This window comes from Eucyclogobius newberryi, unplaced genomic scaffold (genome assembly GCF_026437365.1).
Source record: "Eucyclogobius newberryi isolate DKJ021-1_F unplaced genomic scaffold, fEucNew1.0.hap1 SCAF_4, whole genome shotgun sequence".
NCBI classification, from domain to species: domain Eukaryota; kingdom Metazoa; phylum Chordata; class Actinopteri; order Gobiiformes; family Gobiidae; genus Eucyclogobius; species Eucyclogobius newberryi.
This window is the reverse complement of record NW_027316056.1, coordinates 23489447-23508494: the sequence shown is the minus strand read 5'-3', so window position 1 is coordinate 23508494 and position 19048 is coordinate 23489447. Positions and strand designations below refer to the sequence as shown.

The 19048-nt window shown below is 41.2% G+C and overlaps 2 protein-coding genes across 12 annotated transcripts in view; both read right to left on the bottom strand.

Moving 5' to 3' along the window:
* nfixa (nuclear factor I/Xa) overlaps positions 1-13960 on the bottom strand; it is an 80464-nt gene extending 66504 nt beyond the window's left edge. For 9 of the 11 annotated variants that reach the window (XM_072463158.1, XM_072463165.1, XM_072463166.1 and 6 more), the window contains exons 1-2: positions 11011-11075; positions 8659-8742 (exon numbers count right to left, since the gene is read on the bottom strand). In XM_072463158.1, the coding sequence (XP_072319259.1) occupies positions 8659-8742; positions 11011-11052 (126 nt within the window). In that variant the 5' untranslated portion in view covers positions 11053-11075. Of the gene's footprint in view, positions 1-6165; positions 6378-8658; positions 8743-11010; positions 11076-13941 lie in introns of those variants that run through there. The other 2 variants (XM_072463160.1, XM_072463162.1) reach the window with 2 other exon arrangements.
* Positions 1-19048, bottom strand: part of plppr2b (phospholipid phosphatase related 2b) — a 177060-nt gene that overhangs the window by 69354 nt on the left and 88658 nt on the right. The window lies entirely within an intron of this gene.

Here is a 19048-nt window from a genome sequence, read left to right as displayed (position 1 = left end):
TGTTATTGGCGCGACTCTAGAACCTGTCAAACATATATCTTCTGCAGCCTTTCATCAAAGCACTGTGGCACTGTTTATATGAAGGACACACTGCGAACTGGCCACAAAGAAGCCACTCTCTGCTTCTGTCGGCTGCTGCTGCTGCTGCTGCTGCTGCTGCTGCTGCTGCTGCTGCCTTTAGCTGTGGATCTTGTACCGGGTTCAACCAAGGTAAAGATACGGTATGTTACGCAACGGCTTATAGATTTTTCCACCGCTGGATTGCGGCCAAAACGACTCTCGACAGGACGTGGGGAGAGAAACAGTGAGAGAGGGAGGGAGGGATCAGAGAGCAGCACACTTTGTTCCACACAGTCTGTCTCACTGGGCCCACTGGACACTGGCTGTATTCGAGACAGCCCGAGTACTAGTGACAATGAGGAAGTAACGCTGGCATTAGACTGTGTAAGATAGTTTGTTTGAGCTGCTGGATATTTGCACTATGCGTCCTTCACTCAATGTCAACAGCTCCTGCTATTCATCTGTCTGTATCTGCCACTGCCACTAGAATAAATGACCTTACTTAGCCAGTGGAGTGCGGCAGGCTATTATTGTAGCTCCTCTGTAAGTACAATGTATTTTCATTTTTTGTGTTCAATTTTTTGTGTTTGTCAAAGAGTCAAGAGTTTAAATCAGGGTCTTCTTTTTTGTTTTTATGTTTGTCACGGCAAAAGATCTACATCTTATTAGCCTGTACTTTAATTTGTGTAAGGTTTGAGTGAATGCTCTTCATTTGTGCAGGTTTGGGACGGGTCCATAGAGTTCCTTAATGTTTAAAGATATGTATATAAGGCTTACAGTTGGCTATGGACAAAAATAACTTAACACAGTGGCACAATAAAGAGAACTTGAACTTAAATTAGGTTTGTTAATAATACAATTGGTTTCCATGGTACCATTGCACATCTACGTTGCATTCTCTAACTGAAGTTGAAATTTTATGCATCCAAAATGAAGCCTAAAGTTGTCACAATTAGCATAGTCTGTTGTGAACGTCGCGGCAGTTAATCCAATGGTTTTCTTCATTTACTCACCACATATATCAGCCTGTTCCTTATTCTTCTGCCTGCACTGGTCACACACTGCATAAAGACACTATGCCTGAGCTGATTCAGCCCAGATCTTACGCACTGAAGTCCCCCCTATTCTTTTAATTAGGCCCTTGATGCTCGGCATAGGGTGTACTTCCTCTAATTAGCTATATCTATAGCGTATGGGAGGGTGTATGAATGCATGCATGTGTAAAATCCTCTTTTGAGCAACTCCAAACTAACTAAGAGCTTTAATTTCACGCTAGACTGCATTGTCCCATTCAGCGAGGTTATCCACACAAAAAAGCCTCTGAGAAAATCAAAAAGATTGAAAACACACCAATGGATGATGGCGAGGGGGGATGGAGGAGGATGCATGGGAGCACCAGAGACAAACAACAACAACCAGCGTGCCTCATCCCTGTACAAAGCACTCCTCTCACTAACCGTTACTGGTCCTGAAGGAGCTAATTGAGGAGGTGGAGAGGGGAGGAAGACAAGCCAGGAAGGTGCAGCTGCTGATCTTCTCACACATGGAGTCCTAACAGACACTTTAAATAACCGTAAACTGCATGTTGTCGCACATTCGATGATTAAATTTGGGAGCATTTTAATCAACAGTCACAATTCAATTATCACATTTTCACCTGAACTTTTAGCACAGCCAAACAATAACGACAAGGGCTAAAATAGAATGTGTTTTTGCTTGTGTAACAACAGAGGTGATTCACAAAGTCTACTGACTACTTACAAACATACAGTAGCATTGAGTGTGCGTGCGTGTGTGCGTGTGTGTGTGTGTGCGTGCGTGTGTGTGTGCGTGCGTGTGTGTGTGTGCGTGCGTGCGTGTGTGTGTGCGTGCGTGCGTACATGCATGTGTGTGCGTGCGTGTGTGCGTGTGTGCGTGTGTGCGTGTGTGCGTGTGTGCGTGTGTGTGTGCGTGCGTGTGTGTGTGCGTGCGTGTGTGTGCTGTATGGAGAGGTTAACACAACTATATCACAGAGCAACACCAGAGTGCCATAGGGGCCGCTGCTTCCACTGGCCATAGACCAGCCTAAACCAAATCCACACTCGGAGGCAGAGGACAGGCAAACAGGCACACACACACACACACACACACAGCCATCCATCCAGGGGACAACCACCTATTACCCTGTTGTGCCAATTGCCTTAGTTAAGCATGATGAATCCATTTTGCATGGGTGGTCAGAAAGACTGCACAGATAAGGGATAAGCAGAGCTGCTGAAAGAAACATTTACACAAACCACAACACCACGCATGGTCCCTCGGACTACGCTACAAAACAGCTTCAAGAACGTTCTTCCTTGACAAATCCTTTAAATACAGCTAAACAATTTGAAACAGTATTATCCTGAGAGCATAACGTGTGATTTTCTATGTTCAAATTAATTATATTAATTTAAATTTTATTGCGCACCAACAAACTCCCAGGACAAATCAGCAAAATATAATTCAAAATTATTCAGAGTGTTTAACACTCTCACTTTTGGACAAGCTGAGAAAGGGGGACCTGGTCTGCCTCCAGTACAAAGGATGAATAAGTCAAAAGAACACAATGTACCTTTGGGCCGTGCCGGCCTGACGCACTGGCACAGTTGGCAGAGTGCTTTTACCCACTGACCACTGCAGCTCTACTCTCCACTGGCTGCACTCTTAACCAGTCCAACGTTATTATCTTTATGGATGAAGAAAGTGATGGAAAATGAGATCAGCCTACACGACAGACTAACACTTGATCTGACTAATACGAGAGGCTCCTTATGCAAAACTGACATCAAAAACACAATTTAAGTAAACTGGATTCATTTGGATAACAAGGGATGTGTTGGCTTCTCACATATTGCCATCCAGACTTCACTTACTTCTCCATATGCACTGATTCACAGACGCTTTGTTCAGATGAACCCTTTATCTTTCTACCAAAGATACTACAAAATCTCATATTTATTTTCTTGTTGCCATGGTTATATGGCAGAGCTAAACTTCATATAGCTTTCATTATAATATTTGTGAGTCTCGCCAGAACGCCAGGCTGGGTGCGTTTCAAGGAATCACTTGATGTCCAAATCTAAAAGACATTAGAACTACAAATTATTGGACGTTGTACACTTATAAGAATGTGCATAACGTCAGCAAATAAGAATGTTCTGTGTGAATTGAATAGTTCAACAATCTGCGGCAGATTGTCTAACATCTCAGAGTTTTTGAGCTTCAAAAGTTGGCAGAGCTGTAAGACGTGCAGCCTATATTAACAGCCCACATCTCATTTGGATAAGCTGGAAGGCTTAACGGAGTAATTGATTTCAAAACGAAGCACATAAAAGTTTTAATTAACGACGCCTCCGTGACCTTCAAACTGCATTAAAACTTTACGCAAATGCACAAATGCAGAGGTAAGAAATGGGCCCTGAGTCGCACAAAAGCTTCAGGTGTTTGGTGCGTGTGCTCCAGGCCGCGCACGTCCGTCATCAGGGGATATTCCACCAAAGCGTACTGTAAAACGTATATAATTAAGGTTAATTGTTCCACCACTAGATTATTAAGCAGTTTACGATAAGCAAATATGTATACAATAGAATTACTTCGTGACAAAAAGAAACCATAAGGGAATGTTATAAAAAAGAAAGGTGCCACACGTCAAGTTGAACGCTGCAGATACAGGCGTCATTACAGCTGAACCGGGCGATGTGGAGAAGTAAGCTTGCGCAAATATCATACGCGCGACAAGGGAGACACAGCTTAAAAGCAGCACCGAAAAAAGAAGATCAATATGTAGCCACCAGCACATGAGCAGCACGCGCTCATGACGGCTCGTGCGAGAGGATCTGCTGCCAATTAATTTTGATTAATGGAAAGAAAGAGGAAACTCGATGCGGACCTTTGCAACGCAGCATGGAAAATGGTCTGCTCTAAATATGCAGTGGGGTTGATGGACGTATTTCTTCTGGACAAATCGAATACATCATTGATTCCTGCCGCCGCCAGGCAATGCAGAGTATTGATAACAACATGAGTATTGATAACAACAAGAGTATTGATAACGTGCATGAGTATTGATAACGTGCATGAGTATTGATAACGTGCATGAGTATTGATAACGTGCATGAGTATTGATAACAACATGAGTATTGATAACGTGCATGAGTATTGATAACAACATGAGTATTGATAACGTGCATGAGTATTGATAACGTGCATGAGTATTGATAACGTGCATGAGTATTGATAACAATATGATCTGCAACGCCGATTTCTAAAAACTCCAGAAACCTAGTTTAAATTTAAAACGTAGTTGGTGAAAGGTTCCAGTGACAGTAACATATAGACATATCATGTGATCAAAATAAACAAGTCATGACCCTAAGTCGATCTAATAAATAACGATATAAAGCGTTGCATGAAAGTCGACTTCTGGCGCATTTAGCATAACAGTCCATGGCCCCTTAACTTAGCTTTGATATAAAATAGTGTGCTTTTGCCCTAAAAAGGAGCTTGTTGTAGACCTTTAGATACGTTGGCCCTAAAGTAAACAAGTCTTCGTGCTTATTTGGTGCACGGTGTAAATCTGCCCCATGTCTCAGAGGCGGCCTGAGCGGAGCCTCGTGCGCGGCAGCTTCTCTTCTGTTACTGTGTCTCTGCCCGGACCGCACTGGGCATCAACACTGAAGAAGTGCTCACTCTGATTATTCTCTAAGGAATTATTATTTATAATTTAATTTTAAAACAGTAACACTATATTCAGGCCTGAAAGGTCACCTGGAGCTTGACCTTTTCAATTGTAATTTAATGTGAAGGAAACATGCACGTAAAAATAAGATAATGCATGAATAGAATAGCATACATTTTATGAACCCATTTAATAAGCTAAAACGTTAAGAGAAAATCTTGTTTTCTATTGCAACAAAAGTGTCTTCAATACACCAACATGTAGGCTATGAATACTCATATTTAAAATGTCAATTTCAAAGTGTAAAATTATTTTATAGTCGACAGAGGCTATTTTTAAAATAAGAGGCAAATAACTACCTCGTTGTAGTTTAAATTCTGACTGTGTTATAATAAACGTGTGCCAATGAGACGTTTCTGCGTAAATGGTCAGAAAGGAGGCCCCAAATGTGCAGTGATCTCTCTCTGTAGCTTGAATTATTTTTTTAATATTGTTCAGAATTACAAACTGTGTAATAGGTTAGAGCTTCAGTTAGGGTGCAATTTTATAGTAGCCATAGATTTCCCCCCTTGTCTGGAATTCCCCATATTAGACAAATACAAGTTGTTTCCTTATCATAGTCCAGGTTTAAAATTGCAGATGAGATAATGCAACAGACTGAATGCTTATTCACTAGAATAACACATTAACTAACTCACACGCATCCACGCTGTTTTAAATCAACCGTAACCGTTTGTTTTCGTAAAAGGTCAAAAGTCTTTTGAGGTGACATGTTATAACACACGCCCACATTGTAACCGCCGCGCACATAGGCCTGATGTTATTCTGAAAGTTGGGCGCTGCGGTGAAACATATGAAAAGATGGTGGTCAGCAGTTGAACGTGTCCACTGTCCTTAAAGGCCCCCGGTCGGTCAGCGCGGACACGGCTGAGGACCGGGCAGACCGCTGTTCCCGTGCGTCCTTTCCGCTCTAACATGAAGTGTCCCGCCGCCCGCCCTGTCACGGCTCGATCTGACTCTGGAAACACAACTCACAGTCTCTAAGAAACATCCACGGACGCACTGCTGTCCGCGCACACCTTCTACTCTCTCCTATCCCCAACCTCCGTTTTATATCAAATATTTGAGAGACGCGCCATTTTCTTTCCAAACCGTGCGCAACGAGACGCACAAGAACTTGTTGGGCGGCTTTCGATTGCAGCGGGAAAAGAAGCGCGCGCTCCAAAAGTGTGCGAGGTCAAAGTGGGAGAGCGCGTTAGAGCTGGAGAGACAATTGTTCTAAATAAATGACAAGAAGCGTCACTGCGCAATAACGCGACACGCGAATAGTGACGCGCGCACGGACAAAAGCCGGAAAAGTGGCGCATGCAGACAAATGCAGCGGGCGAGAGTGCTGCGGTCCGTACCTGTGTCAAGCAGTAAGGAGAGTACATGGTCGGGTCTAGGGACCGGCTTTGGAGAAGAAGATAATAAAGTTGGATGGAGGATCGCTACGGTGCCGCATTGCAAAAGCTGCTGTGGCTTAGTCCGGGCTGAAACCCCGCCTCACTCACTCGCTCCACAGTGAAAGCTCCGCTCGAACTTTAGAGAAAGTTTCTGCTCACTCTCCCTCCCTCCCTCTCCCTTCTTTCTCCCTGGCTCCGGCGTTCACGCTCCCACCCAGTTCTGATTTCAAACCACGCCAACGCATATCTATAATATCATATCACTGCAGCAGAAGTCATCTTTCTCGTTCAAGTTTGGACTGAGAATTGTGTCACTTTCAGTTGCAGTGTTTTCTCAATGGAGCCGCACATCTTGAAAATAATCCCTGGCCATAAATAGCCAAAGCTTATTATTATTATTTCAGCCATACCTGCCAAGGAGCCAACATGAAATCATTTTGTAATTATAAAAAACTTAATCATTTTGGAATGATAGGTTTGAGTTCTCAAAGAATATTTATTTGCCAGAGTTGTGTTTCGATGACCTCTTGCTTTTCAAATCTAATGAGTAAATATGTCTATTTCCCTAACACATAACATTTTGCATACAACAATATGATGTCTGATTTCTGAATTTGAGGAGTGCCAAATCTCTCCGCTGTTAAATGACCCTATATCCATGAGGAGAATGCACTCTAAACCTTATTATTTCCAGCTCCGCTCGTGTAGTAAACAATAGAGGATAATAGACAAGTATATAGCAGTTTCATTGTGAGAGCTATTGTATGGAAGCAATGCGCTCTGTTTCTAATCAGGCTTGGCTTTATCCTCCTCGCTTCTCGGCCCTAATCAAACTCATATATGCAGGCAGAGTGCCGCAATTACCCATAAGCCTCTGCCTGGTGTGCATGTTACTGAGACCGTGTGAATGCCGCCCCATATGTGCATATGTCATCTGTGTGTATTATGGCTGTACAAAAGCGGTGTGTTGTAAGGACTATAGGGTGCGGTTTCGGAGGTTGAAGTCACCCGGGGCTCCAGTGCCAAGTTTTTCAGGGGGATATGAAGTTGTGCAGCTTTACGAGACCTCAGCCTGTGTAGGATACTAAGACGCACAAGCCACAATAGCACACGTGTACGCAGTGAAACTACATCACACAGGCAAGCATACAGGGACGCGACAAAGAAAAACTGTAAGAATTGTAGGAAAGTTTATCAGCTGTCAGATGTATTTGTAAAGTCTTAATTCGGACCTTGTTTCAAGATGCTTTAGTTACATGTTTATTTTTACTGAATTTTGAAATGATGCAAGTTCTAAAACAAATCATGTGTACTTTCTTGGATGAAGTAAGTATTTTTTGTGTCAGTGATGTGAACACACAATTGCTCATTTTGTCTCTTTACTGAACTTTACTGAACATGTCAGAAGACAAGAATGAAGTATACTCCTTCTACAAAAGACAAAAACATGAAGTTGACGTCTGTGCATTTTCGCGGCTTTCTCTTGTTTCCAAACCACACCCTCCACGGCACCGACCCAAACCCCCAAGTCTTTGTGTGCTCTCCACTCTCCCTTCTCTTTTTGTGTTTTTCTCAGTTGCTATTTATGGAATTTTAGATTAGAATTATCCTCTCAACAATCTTTTGTGGCTGTCACAAGTAAACATACAACAGAAGTGACAAGGTTTTTTTCTCCCAATCCCCGATCCTCACTTATGTAACTTAGTGGTGTTCACCCGCCTCATGTGGTTTGGATGATGTTTGCCATCAAAAAGCACACGGGAAAACCATATGGCATGTCTAATGTGAGCGTGTTATGGCATCTCATTGACAGACAGCACTATATACTTTCTGTTTATCATTGCCTGTGGCTAAACTATTAAATATTGAAATGATGGGACAAACTGATGCTACAATCAGCATGCCGAATGTGTGAGACAGGTGGTTGAGGCTGCCGTTCAAAAGGAAGAAAACATGCGAGTGGAAAGTGCATGTAACTGTACCATTTACTGCGCCTTAGAGTCAATATTGTTGGAGCTGTTTATACATGTGCACTCGTAGAGCGCACGCCACTCAGATGTATACTGGATATATACATGGAGCTCCGAAACCTGGCAGCTACAGCGCAAGGTAAACAGAGTACAAAAGCTGATCATTGTTTCTACCATAGCCGAGCAAGAAGAATATGCAATGTACGAGGTTTTTTTTTTTCTATCTTTTTTTTTAGATAGGGCATGAAAACAACTGAAAAGTGCTGTGAAACACAATAAAAAATATATACATGGTTTGGTAAGAACAGGTGAATATATACGTGCGTCAGCATTAAAGTTGACTTGAGGATGGTTATGTTGACAGTGGATATAAATGCATGATAGGGCACTCAAAAAAATCACATAATTCCCACAATGATAGATTGAAAAAGGAAATGCAGCCCGTAGAAACAAAGACACATGTGATGTGAGCATGTGTTTGTACCCTGTAGGTGTCGGACACGAGGAAACATTCAGGCATCCCTGGGCCTCGGGCAGGATCGTCGTTTACCAGATAGGTGTCAGTAGCCTACAAAGGAAAGCATCAGCATTAAATCGTGTAAAATAATAAATTAATACCACAATACATTCATATACAAATAGTTATACAATTCATTTGAGATCACATTTCCATTCAATAGAGCTGCCAGAGAACAACCTTTTTCTTCAGAAAGATAATGTGCCCATTGATTTAAGCCAGCCTGCTGTTTGTGCCTAAGTTTGCAATGAGCTTCGTCATTTGTATTCTGAGTCTGCAGGCAGGCAGGGTTCTGGCAGGCCCGGGAGCTGTGAAATGGGCTCTCCTTGCAGTTCTACTGTTGATTGGATCACCCTATCCCCCTCTGCTTAGCTGAAGGGAGCCCAAATCCCACAGTCACTGTGCACTTCTGTGAAATCCTATTTCATTTTGCAACTTTAACGGATAAAAAGCGTGCACACATGTCTATGCCAGCTCCAGACCCTGAGCCGCTTCTGTTTGGTAAACCAGGAGCAGAGAGAGAACAGTTCGAGTGGAGTGTAGAGACATGTAAAGACACTCATGCACTAGAGAAGTGTAGCTCTTGAAAATATAATCACCTGCATCTATACACTGCTCCCCGCCCCTGCTCCACGCACTCTCACTAGCCACACGTGCACAGCACTTACAGACACAAACCCCATAATAAGAGCCAGACGTTGGCAGACCACACAGCCCTGAGTTGTGGTGAAAACAAAGGCTATTCATATGCTTTGCAAGGAGAGGCCTATAGCAAACCTTCTCCTTTTCTCTTTCTCTTCTTTTTTATTACAGATAATCTGTATTCACAACCCTACATTTTTCTGCAATTGTGCACTTTCTAATCAACTTTATTGGACCGTAAACATTTTCCTTTTTTTGTGTGGCTTTTTTATTGCATTTGCCTCCAGCTTCTTATGGGGCAACACAGCACCTATTGTTGAAGCGTAACAAGAGAATGGAGCCAATAGAAGAGAGCGAGGCCTGCTGATGGGCTGGAAGACATCGTGGTAGGGAGGGCATCATAGAGACAAATATGTCTATTGCGTTCAGCCATCGCCCCTGTGGGTCAGAGCAGGACGATGGATCTGATTGGGTGATGGTCAGGAACATGGCCCCAGTCCATGGCACCTGTGTGGGCCCCTGCAATAAAGCCACAAACTAATGAATTCACTGTCAGTTGTGCTGGACACTCTCTGATTGGCTGTTGCGGGCCAGAAACGGAGTCAGGTGAACAAGCAGGTAATTTCCGATTGGTTGACAGAAACCCAAAAATCCGAGTGCTTTCCATTGGCTTGTGCCGCCTTGTTCAGCTAGAAATGGGACTCATTAAAATGGAATTATGTGAGAAATATCCATTATCTGACTTTATAACAAATCTCAATCAGTCATGCTTTTTCATAATACATCTTTCTATCTAGGATTAACTACATTGACTGCAAAAAACAAAGGCATTTAAAAAGACATGCTGTCAGCCAAAATAACAGGTGCTGATGAACTTCTATGCCATTGTGCAACAATGAATAACATGTAGCTAATGAACACACGAAGCTCCTGGGAGACCAAACTGCCTTTCTTTGTAGTGCACCCCAAAAAACGCATGGCCTCAAACCCTCTCTCCTGCAGCACTGTATGAATTATATATCGAACTATATATATGTACAGCATATGCCCAGCCCATATGGCCAGCCCTTAGCTAAAAAACCTCAAAGCTCTCCTTAATTAACATTTTAGAGGGAGGATTCGGAGGCGGGAGATTGAGTCAGTGACCTATTTGGAGTCCGTCCTCTCTCCCAATGCAAATGTGTTAATTGAGACACTCCACAGAAATACAAGCAGGATGCTGGTGAAGAGATCTGATTTAAGGTAGTGATTGCCTGACAAAAGAATGCACTCCTCTACACCAACTTAAATCTTCTCTTGGCTGATTCTTCGTTCTCTGTCATGTGTGTCAACAGCCATATGTCCAAAGACTTGCATTTCCAAACCGGCACACTCTCATTGGCTTTTGTATAAAAGTGCCGTATGGCTACATTTTAAAGCAAACTTGAATGGCAACGTATCAATGATCTCAAAAACATCCAACTCCAAACTCAAACTTGCACCTGGCTGACACGTCACTTGTCCAGAAAAGCTTTTGCAATTGCCAACATCCACCACGACCTGTCCATCTTTAAAAACTGTAATTATTATCAACCGCATTGTGTTTCATCAGACTGATTTTGTGGCTGGAGTTTGCGCTGCCAAGTTGATGGATATGAACGGGGGGATGGTTGAGGGGATGGGGATAGTCCAGCAAACCTGCGCGGAGATGGCAGGAGCTTCAAAGATGACGGCCTGCATCGGCGATCTGTTCCACGGTGTGTGAGGGCTGTTTGAAAGACACAAACGGCCGACGTGTGAGCCCCTGCCAAAGATACCTCAGGGAAAAATGTTGAAAAATATGATTTTTCACACAGCACTCTCGAGGGGTTGTAGGCAGAAAAAGTGGAGAGTAAGAAAGATGAGAAACGTTGAAAAAAGCAGGAAGACTTGGTGGTTGAGCTAATTATTTTTTCCCTCGAATTTGAGTCCTGAAGGTTTTGTTGGGTCAGAAGCAGAGCCAAGATATACAGTAGTGCTGAAGATTGCATTTGGCTTAATGGAGCAGTAATTTTTTATACAATAGTAAATGGGGGGATTTGGATGGGGAGAGAAGTGCATGGTGTGAAACATTTCAGTAAAAAGAGGCCTAACAGCAGGAGGTATGAGTGTAAATTCACTTTTGTTTACTTCGGCAAAAAAACATTTATAAATGCCTCAGAGTGAAATATGTGACATAAGTTCATCAGAAACTTCATGAAATGAGGTAAAACGGGTAAAAAGTGTATCATTTTTTAATGATAAAAGAGACCAACCACTACAGTTGTGTTGACCATGACCATGACTTCAACCTTGTGTCTTAATTACTGTGTGAGTGTGTGTTTGTTAAAGGTTATGGGCCAATAGAAGCACAATGACTATTACAATTTTAACAATCTGTCCCAGGGCAGCTGTGGCTGTGAATGCAGTTACACAATGTGTAAAGTATAAAGATGATCATCAAATTTAAAATTCGGTTTCAGTGTCAAAAAAGGTACTATTTACATTTATTTGACCAGGAAACTCTGAGATTATGAATCTGTTGAAACGCAAACATAGGGAGAACACGCAAACTGCTCACAGAAAGGCCCATGCTGTGCAGGTTCAAATCCAAGACCTTTTTGGATTCATGTCTAATTTAATTGTGACTTAGGAAAAAACATAACATAAGACCATAACCTATGCTAAAATTATATTCTTCAGTTAAGCATATAATTATAAATTCTACAGAATCCTGCATTAACAACATATCATATTAAAACAATTCACCATGACCTTGCATGGCTACACCTTTTGCACAAGTCTAAACTGACTCCTAGTTTAAGTATGCCACAATAGACTCATAGATATCTTCTTTCATCAAGCCCAAAAGTGTGTCGATGAGACAAGTTTAAACAGTGTTCTTATTGACACACCCCTGAATCACTCCTCTCCTGATCTTGCTCGACTGGCTGTGGACCGTGGCCTTTAGATATGACTGTGCCAGATATAACTTTCAACCTGCCATGCCCAATCATTTTGCCATTTGCCACTAACCTCTATATAAAAGGTAATTCAATTCCACTGGCGCCTTCTCATATAGTCTCCATTCATACAAACCACAGTGCAGCCACATTGGTAAGTGCATTTAACAACGAGGTTAGCGCCTGGACAATACGGCCTTTGTCTCTCAACTGATCCACTGGGAGATTTCCTTGTGGTTTTGGAGTTTACCACAAAAAGTAGTAATCATAGATTAGTATTACAAAACACACACAGTGAAACATGACTTAAGGAGGAAGTTTGTTGAGATCATTTCAGATTTTCACCAGAATCAACCACAAACACTTTAACAACTTGGTTTAGTAGAATTTTCAAGAAATAACAAAGTGGTCAGAACAAAAAGCTGATTTGAATCTTTGAGCTTGTGGTCAAGTGTACCTGGATTGCACTTTGGTCTTCAGAAAAGCAGAGAGATAATTGGAAAGTCATGAATCGCAAATCACTTTACCTTATGTAATGTGCTGCATATCAATCATAGGCTGATACAGTTTAGGTGATAATGCAGTGTGAGCAGAATATTAGAAGATTTGTAAAATGACTTGTCCAACAGTAAGATATCAAATGCTTATTTGAGAAACACGTTCCTCCAGTGAAGTCAGAGAGCAGGTGTTCAGAGGCCTGTGGCTGCAGCCAACTTATCCAAAACACTTCCTAAAATATGACATTTCAGTGCAGTTTTGTTACAAACAGCACCATCATTCTCATGCTACAAATGGAATAATTCTCTTTTTTTTCCAATAGCACTTTTTTTCTCCACCTGCAATTGCAGGTGAATCTATTTTTAAAAAATGTGAAATGTGATTGTATTACAACTACAAAATATTTTTTGTATAAAAGCTACAAAATAACAAAATGTAAGAACAATAATCATTAAAAAATCTAGGTCACAGGCCTATGTAAACTAAACGATATATATATATATATATATATATATATATATATATATATATATATATATATGTATATATATATATATTTGTGTGTGTGTGTGTGTGTAGTATATATTTAAACTAATAAACATCACTTTTGAATAGGCGATATTAAGTCACAGAAAACACTCCTAACCGCAGTGAGGGGGTCAAAGAGCGCACACGTTTCTCTTTCACTTCTTTCCAGTGCGTAAAGTGTAAGGTGCAGATGAATAACTGTCATAAAGTGCGCACACTGCGGTTCGAAGCGTCTCTCTTTGACAATGTGAAAACGTGTGTATTTTTCTGTTTGATGATGAGTCTCGTCTTTGTCACGGCTTCATTGAAATGCTCTGCAAACAATTGAGTGCGTGCGTTACTGCAGCTCTGAGGACACAGGGGTTTTCAGTCTATGCAAAGCACTTTAAATACTGTATTAGAACCATTGGAGTTCGATCCAACTTAAACATATAGGCTAAACAAGTTTGATAAGAAAGTTTGAGCCAACACACGGGTGCGCGCAGGTGTGTGGCTCAACAGTCCCGTCTGTTTCTGAACATCATTAAAACTGCGAAGTTAAAGACACGAGCTTTGCGCTGATTTGTTGCGTTACTTTACCCTGGATCAGCTGAGGGCAACAATTGAGTTACACAGCACGTACCATTATAGCGGGGGAGATCTGCCAACGAACTCAAAGCCCCATTTTCCTTTAAAAGTTCAGCTTCCAAAAGTGAGAGAGGAACACTTGGACTCTTCTCCTTCGCTGTTGCCGGAAGCCAAAAAAGACACCTTTAAAGAAGTGGCACAAAAAGTGACTCCAGTCAGCGAGAGTTCGGTCGATGAGCGTGAGACTGCGGCTGAGCCTGGTCTAAAGCGCGCCCTCAGATGTGTCCATGTCGCGCGGAAAGAGGCGTTCAAGCGTCATTGAAAACGACAGCGCTAATAAACATGAGCCAAATGAAGATTCTGGGAAGTAAGTTGTCTTTATGTTCTATTTCCGCGTGCTTAGTTATCCAAAAGGTGTCCAAAAGCGGCTGTCTTCTGCGCCGCGCGTCCGATCTGTTTTAGCCTCGGAGCCCTCTCTCTCCTCTCACTCGCTGCTCTCGCTCGTTCAACGCAAACACAAGAACAAACGCGTGCTCTTGTACACACGCGCGCACAAACGGGGGGACACCCCTGGTCCCACGTCGCCTCCTCCTTTTGGAGCTGACGAGATGAAAGAGCAGCTTCTTTGCGTCGCAGAATGCCTCCACAGTCACGGCGAGCTTGAGCAGCAGCGGAATCACGGTGCGTAAAATGGAAGCCCTTCGCGCCTTTCGGAGAAGCTGCGTCCTCAAGCTCACCTCAGCGACCCTGCGGTCCAACGTGATCAAACATCAGAGAAGAATTTAGGGCAGTTGTTCACGACAACAGGGTGTGCCCCTAAATTATTAGGTGAATTATTAATGTGACACACGGTGTGCAGTCTGTTATAGCCACTGAGCAGCTGCGGCTTTAGGAGTATTAGGGCCAGTATAAATCACGAAGTGTGAGTATTAGACTTCCTAAAATCTACCTGTGCATCTCAATGTCCCGTTATACTGTGAGTTTGCAACAGGGAGGTTTTCTGTCAGAATCAGAGGCCCCGGGCCCGATTTCATCTCCCCTAAATTTCACTGGAATGAATTTTGCTGAAGGATATATCAATGCAATGCACAGTGATATTTAGCCGAATTCTGCCTATTGAAAATAGTGCCATCATGTTTACTCAGGCTCCTGCTGCACGTCGCCCACACGCACACAGCGGGATTAAACGTCATAAGTAAAGATAAAAGCAGACATTGTTTTATCAAACTCTAAAAAACAAATATGGAATGTATCATACGGGAAAAATGCCGTTTTTAAATAAAATAAAAATAATTGCGTCTGTCTCATTACCCAAATGATAAACAAGCAAAACTCATCTCTCTGTGTCTACAGTTTCTTTGACTATACGTTGAGCAACTCGCGCATCATTGTCGAAATATCGAAGCATTCCTTCAGCTTGATGCATATTAATAATGCACCACTGACCTCTACATACATTTAGGAAAGTTAATTATTTACATCTGAATGTGTGTATGTCAGTACATACATCCTAATTTAGATGTATGTTTCTTAGTTGTGAGAATAAATGAACAGAGACTTGTGAGAGGAGAGGCCTTAGTCCTTTTCTGAAATAATTGTGCAGCTACTATTTCTATGGCAAATCAGCCAAGTGAAAAGAAGAAATTATATAATTATATACAATATATACTCTTTCTCTCTATATAGATATATATATATATATATGCACAAACATAACATTTAAAAAGTGTCAGTGTTTCAATTAACCCTTAAAAAGAACATTTGCATATGTTATTTGACAAAACTTGCTCTTATCCTACTGACGATTTTTTAGGAGAGTCCACATTAAGAAAACATATCTAATATTTAATTTATATTGTATACTATCAGTAGAATAAAATAACGGCAAAATGGCATAGCCTATTGATTAAAAACGTGAATAATATTAATAATACAAATTGTTATTGTTATTATTATTATTATTATCATTATTATTATTATCAGATGAACAAATTAAATTCCATGATTTGAGACTAAACTATTTATTTTCTTAAGGGCTTTCATAAACAGGCCTTTGCTGTTAAAAGCCTATGGGCCCTTGGCAAAAATATATATTTTTGCAATGTATAGTCATAATGTTGTTAATTTGATTTACAACATGGTAATAAACTCTAATATCATTTCCAGCTTTATAATAAGCTAAAGATGCAAATAAAACTTTTTTTCACACAATAAATCACCATAAAGGACACGTATGGTGTAAATAATAATTCGTACTCACCATATGTCTCCTACTGTTGACCTCGTTCTCATTTGAACAATAACACACCAACAGCCGGTTTTATTTCAATTAAGATATACATTATCAGCAAATATAAATAAAAGACAGACATACGTATCACAAAAATAGAATTTATTTTATTTTTCATTTGATTTTGATTTGGTCTGTGTAGCTGGGAGTTTAGTGAAGATACTGTTAATAAAAGCCTGTTCTTACCACAGGCTCCTGAAGCTGCCACAATGCTCCACCGCTCGCTGTTTTACTGGCCACATTATGAGGCCCAGGACTAAAGCTCAAAGAAACTTCACCACCGCCTTGGCATTCAAGACTCAAGGGTGTCACCCTTTGCAGTAAGATCACAAATTACCCTGAATAATAATACAGTCAAAATATACAAACAGATCATGTAGATACACACAGTGACGTAAAAAATAAAGAAAATTATGCAGACAAATTGGGTTTGTGTAGTGTATTTTTTTTGGGCATATTTCCTAAGACAGAGATTTAAAGGTACAATTGCACTTTGTCTCTGTAAATGTGTCCGATTACTAACAAAATTTGGCTTGCACAATGCAACAATTTTTTGTGCCCAAGGTTTTATTCTTTGCATGGCTTGTCCGTGCCAGGAAGCAGCACAGTGATCCTCTGCTGGTCTGCACAAATCATTACTTTTGGCCATCAAAATCAGTCTGATTAAAGGAAATCATGGAGGACAGCAAGACTATATTATATAGATACATTTGTGGCATAGGGGAAATGACTAGGAAATGTCTGCAGAAGTTAGGAAGGAAGGACGTAGTTAGTGTGAAGTAGTTCTGGTGGACAAAGGGAGAACAGGTCTCTTGGGTTTGTGCACATTGGAGACCCAGGCGAATAGAAAAGAGTGGGCACTATACTGGCCATTGGAGGGGTGAGGAATGCCCGGCCCTGGCACACCAGAATGGGACAGAGGGTGGAGTATGTTCACACAGCACTGCCAACATTCCCACTACACAGTCATGGAAACTTTTTAACCTAAAGATTCTCAAGCCGAGCACTTTACTGTATGGCCGTAAATCGTTTCGTAATCCTTCAGTTTTTCATGCCAAGTACCGCTATGAAATGAGTGGATTTCTTTTACTTGAATAAAATTGAGCAACAACGGTACGGGCTAAAATAACATGGACAAAGGTCAGTGAAAAATCCAGGACTAAAACCGAATCTGGCCAAAAACTGCAGACGACTGTAAAAAGCTCTTAGTTCATGGGGTCTCCTGCTTTACATGTCCATCGCTACATGAGTAGGCTAGAGGGATTTGGCCTTTTCTATTTATTGGACATTTTTTATGTCAATAGAACAACGTTTTATTTTATTTTTATTTTGCTGTCTTTAAACCATTATCAAAACAAAAGAGCAGGTTTGAGAGTGACGAGACAAGCGTTTAGGAATTACCGTAATTAATTCAGAAATTTATTTTATTTCAAACGTTTCAACCTACTTTTCCCAATATTTTTTTTACCCCTCAGCTGTAGGGAAAAACATAAAATGTAATTGTATACAAATAAATAAAATAGAAAAACAGTTTGAAATATACTTTTAGACAATAAACAACAGAAAAGGAGGGATCAGATAGGTTGCTGCTGACGAGAGACCCCTTAATTCCAGGAATGTGACTGTGTCTTTATCATTGACTCGCACTCGCACACGAACATACACCCTTCACCCATGAGTTACTGAGGGGTGCAAGCCAAATGACTTTAGTTCATTTTCTCAACAAAATTCTAAAATCTTAAAATGTCTAAAAGTTTGAAATTCCACAATATTTCAGGGAATGTGACAATTCTACTGTAATTAAGTTAAATCAAAATGTACGGTAATTCCAACTTACTGATGTGATCAGTTCTTCTTTTATGAACTAATTCTTCAAGCTTTTATGTGTTTTTGATTTATAAGAGGAAAAAAACAATTCAGGATATCGTTATAAAAATGTCATATATGAACTTTTAAAATCACTAAGCACTTTATTCGACTGAAGATTTATTGAACTACTGAGCTCTTCACAGAATATCTGAAATCTAAACATTAAACCAGAATTAATTATTTAAAAAAAAAAAAAAAATGTACAGTGTTCCCCTGTATTTGGGGAATTATCCAAGTGAATATATATCCTAAACAAAGTGATTGCACGTTTGTTCCTCAAAGCTCTGCTGACCTCTGTTTCATTGTCTCTCTTACTGCTCCTCTCACATAGATTAGTTCTGGGCCGGGCAGGTCAAAGATGGGCCACAAAACCGCCCGGCTCTGGGTGAAAGCCGCCTGTGTCTCTGCCTCTGGAGAAAAGCGCACTCCTAATCTGTTTTCCTGGCTCTCTTTTAAAGACGGAGCAAGACACACTCGAGGCGTCCTCTGATGTGATGCCCCATCCATAGAGCTCTTCTCTCTCTCTCCTCTCTCTGCACTGCCTCTCTCTGCATCGGCCCCCCTGTCCCTATGCTCTCTCATCTGTTGTGTTGGCCCGTACCACTCTTTGTATGGCGACAGCCCCCTATCTCCAGATACTGCCTAAGAGCTCTGATTCCACTTAATCGCGCAATTTCTTATTAGTTTTCCCTCGCAGGGTATTTTGTGTTCTGAGTTGCGTTTATCTATTATGCTGTTTCAGATTTATTGCTTTAGGGAGGCAGACTGTGTGGCACACTACCCAGCAGTGCGGTACACGGTGCGGTGATCTCCCTGCGTCTGCCCCTCTTTATGCCTGTCTGCTTTCATCCCTTCAAAATTAAATGAACAAATACACAGGCAGAGTGCTGTGCCACGTTCACTCACAACTGCGCTCAGACTTTCAGACACTTCTTTATTAGTTTTCTTTTAAGACGCTCGATTGCCCAAATGCATTTATTTATTTATCTAGCAATAAAGACCA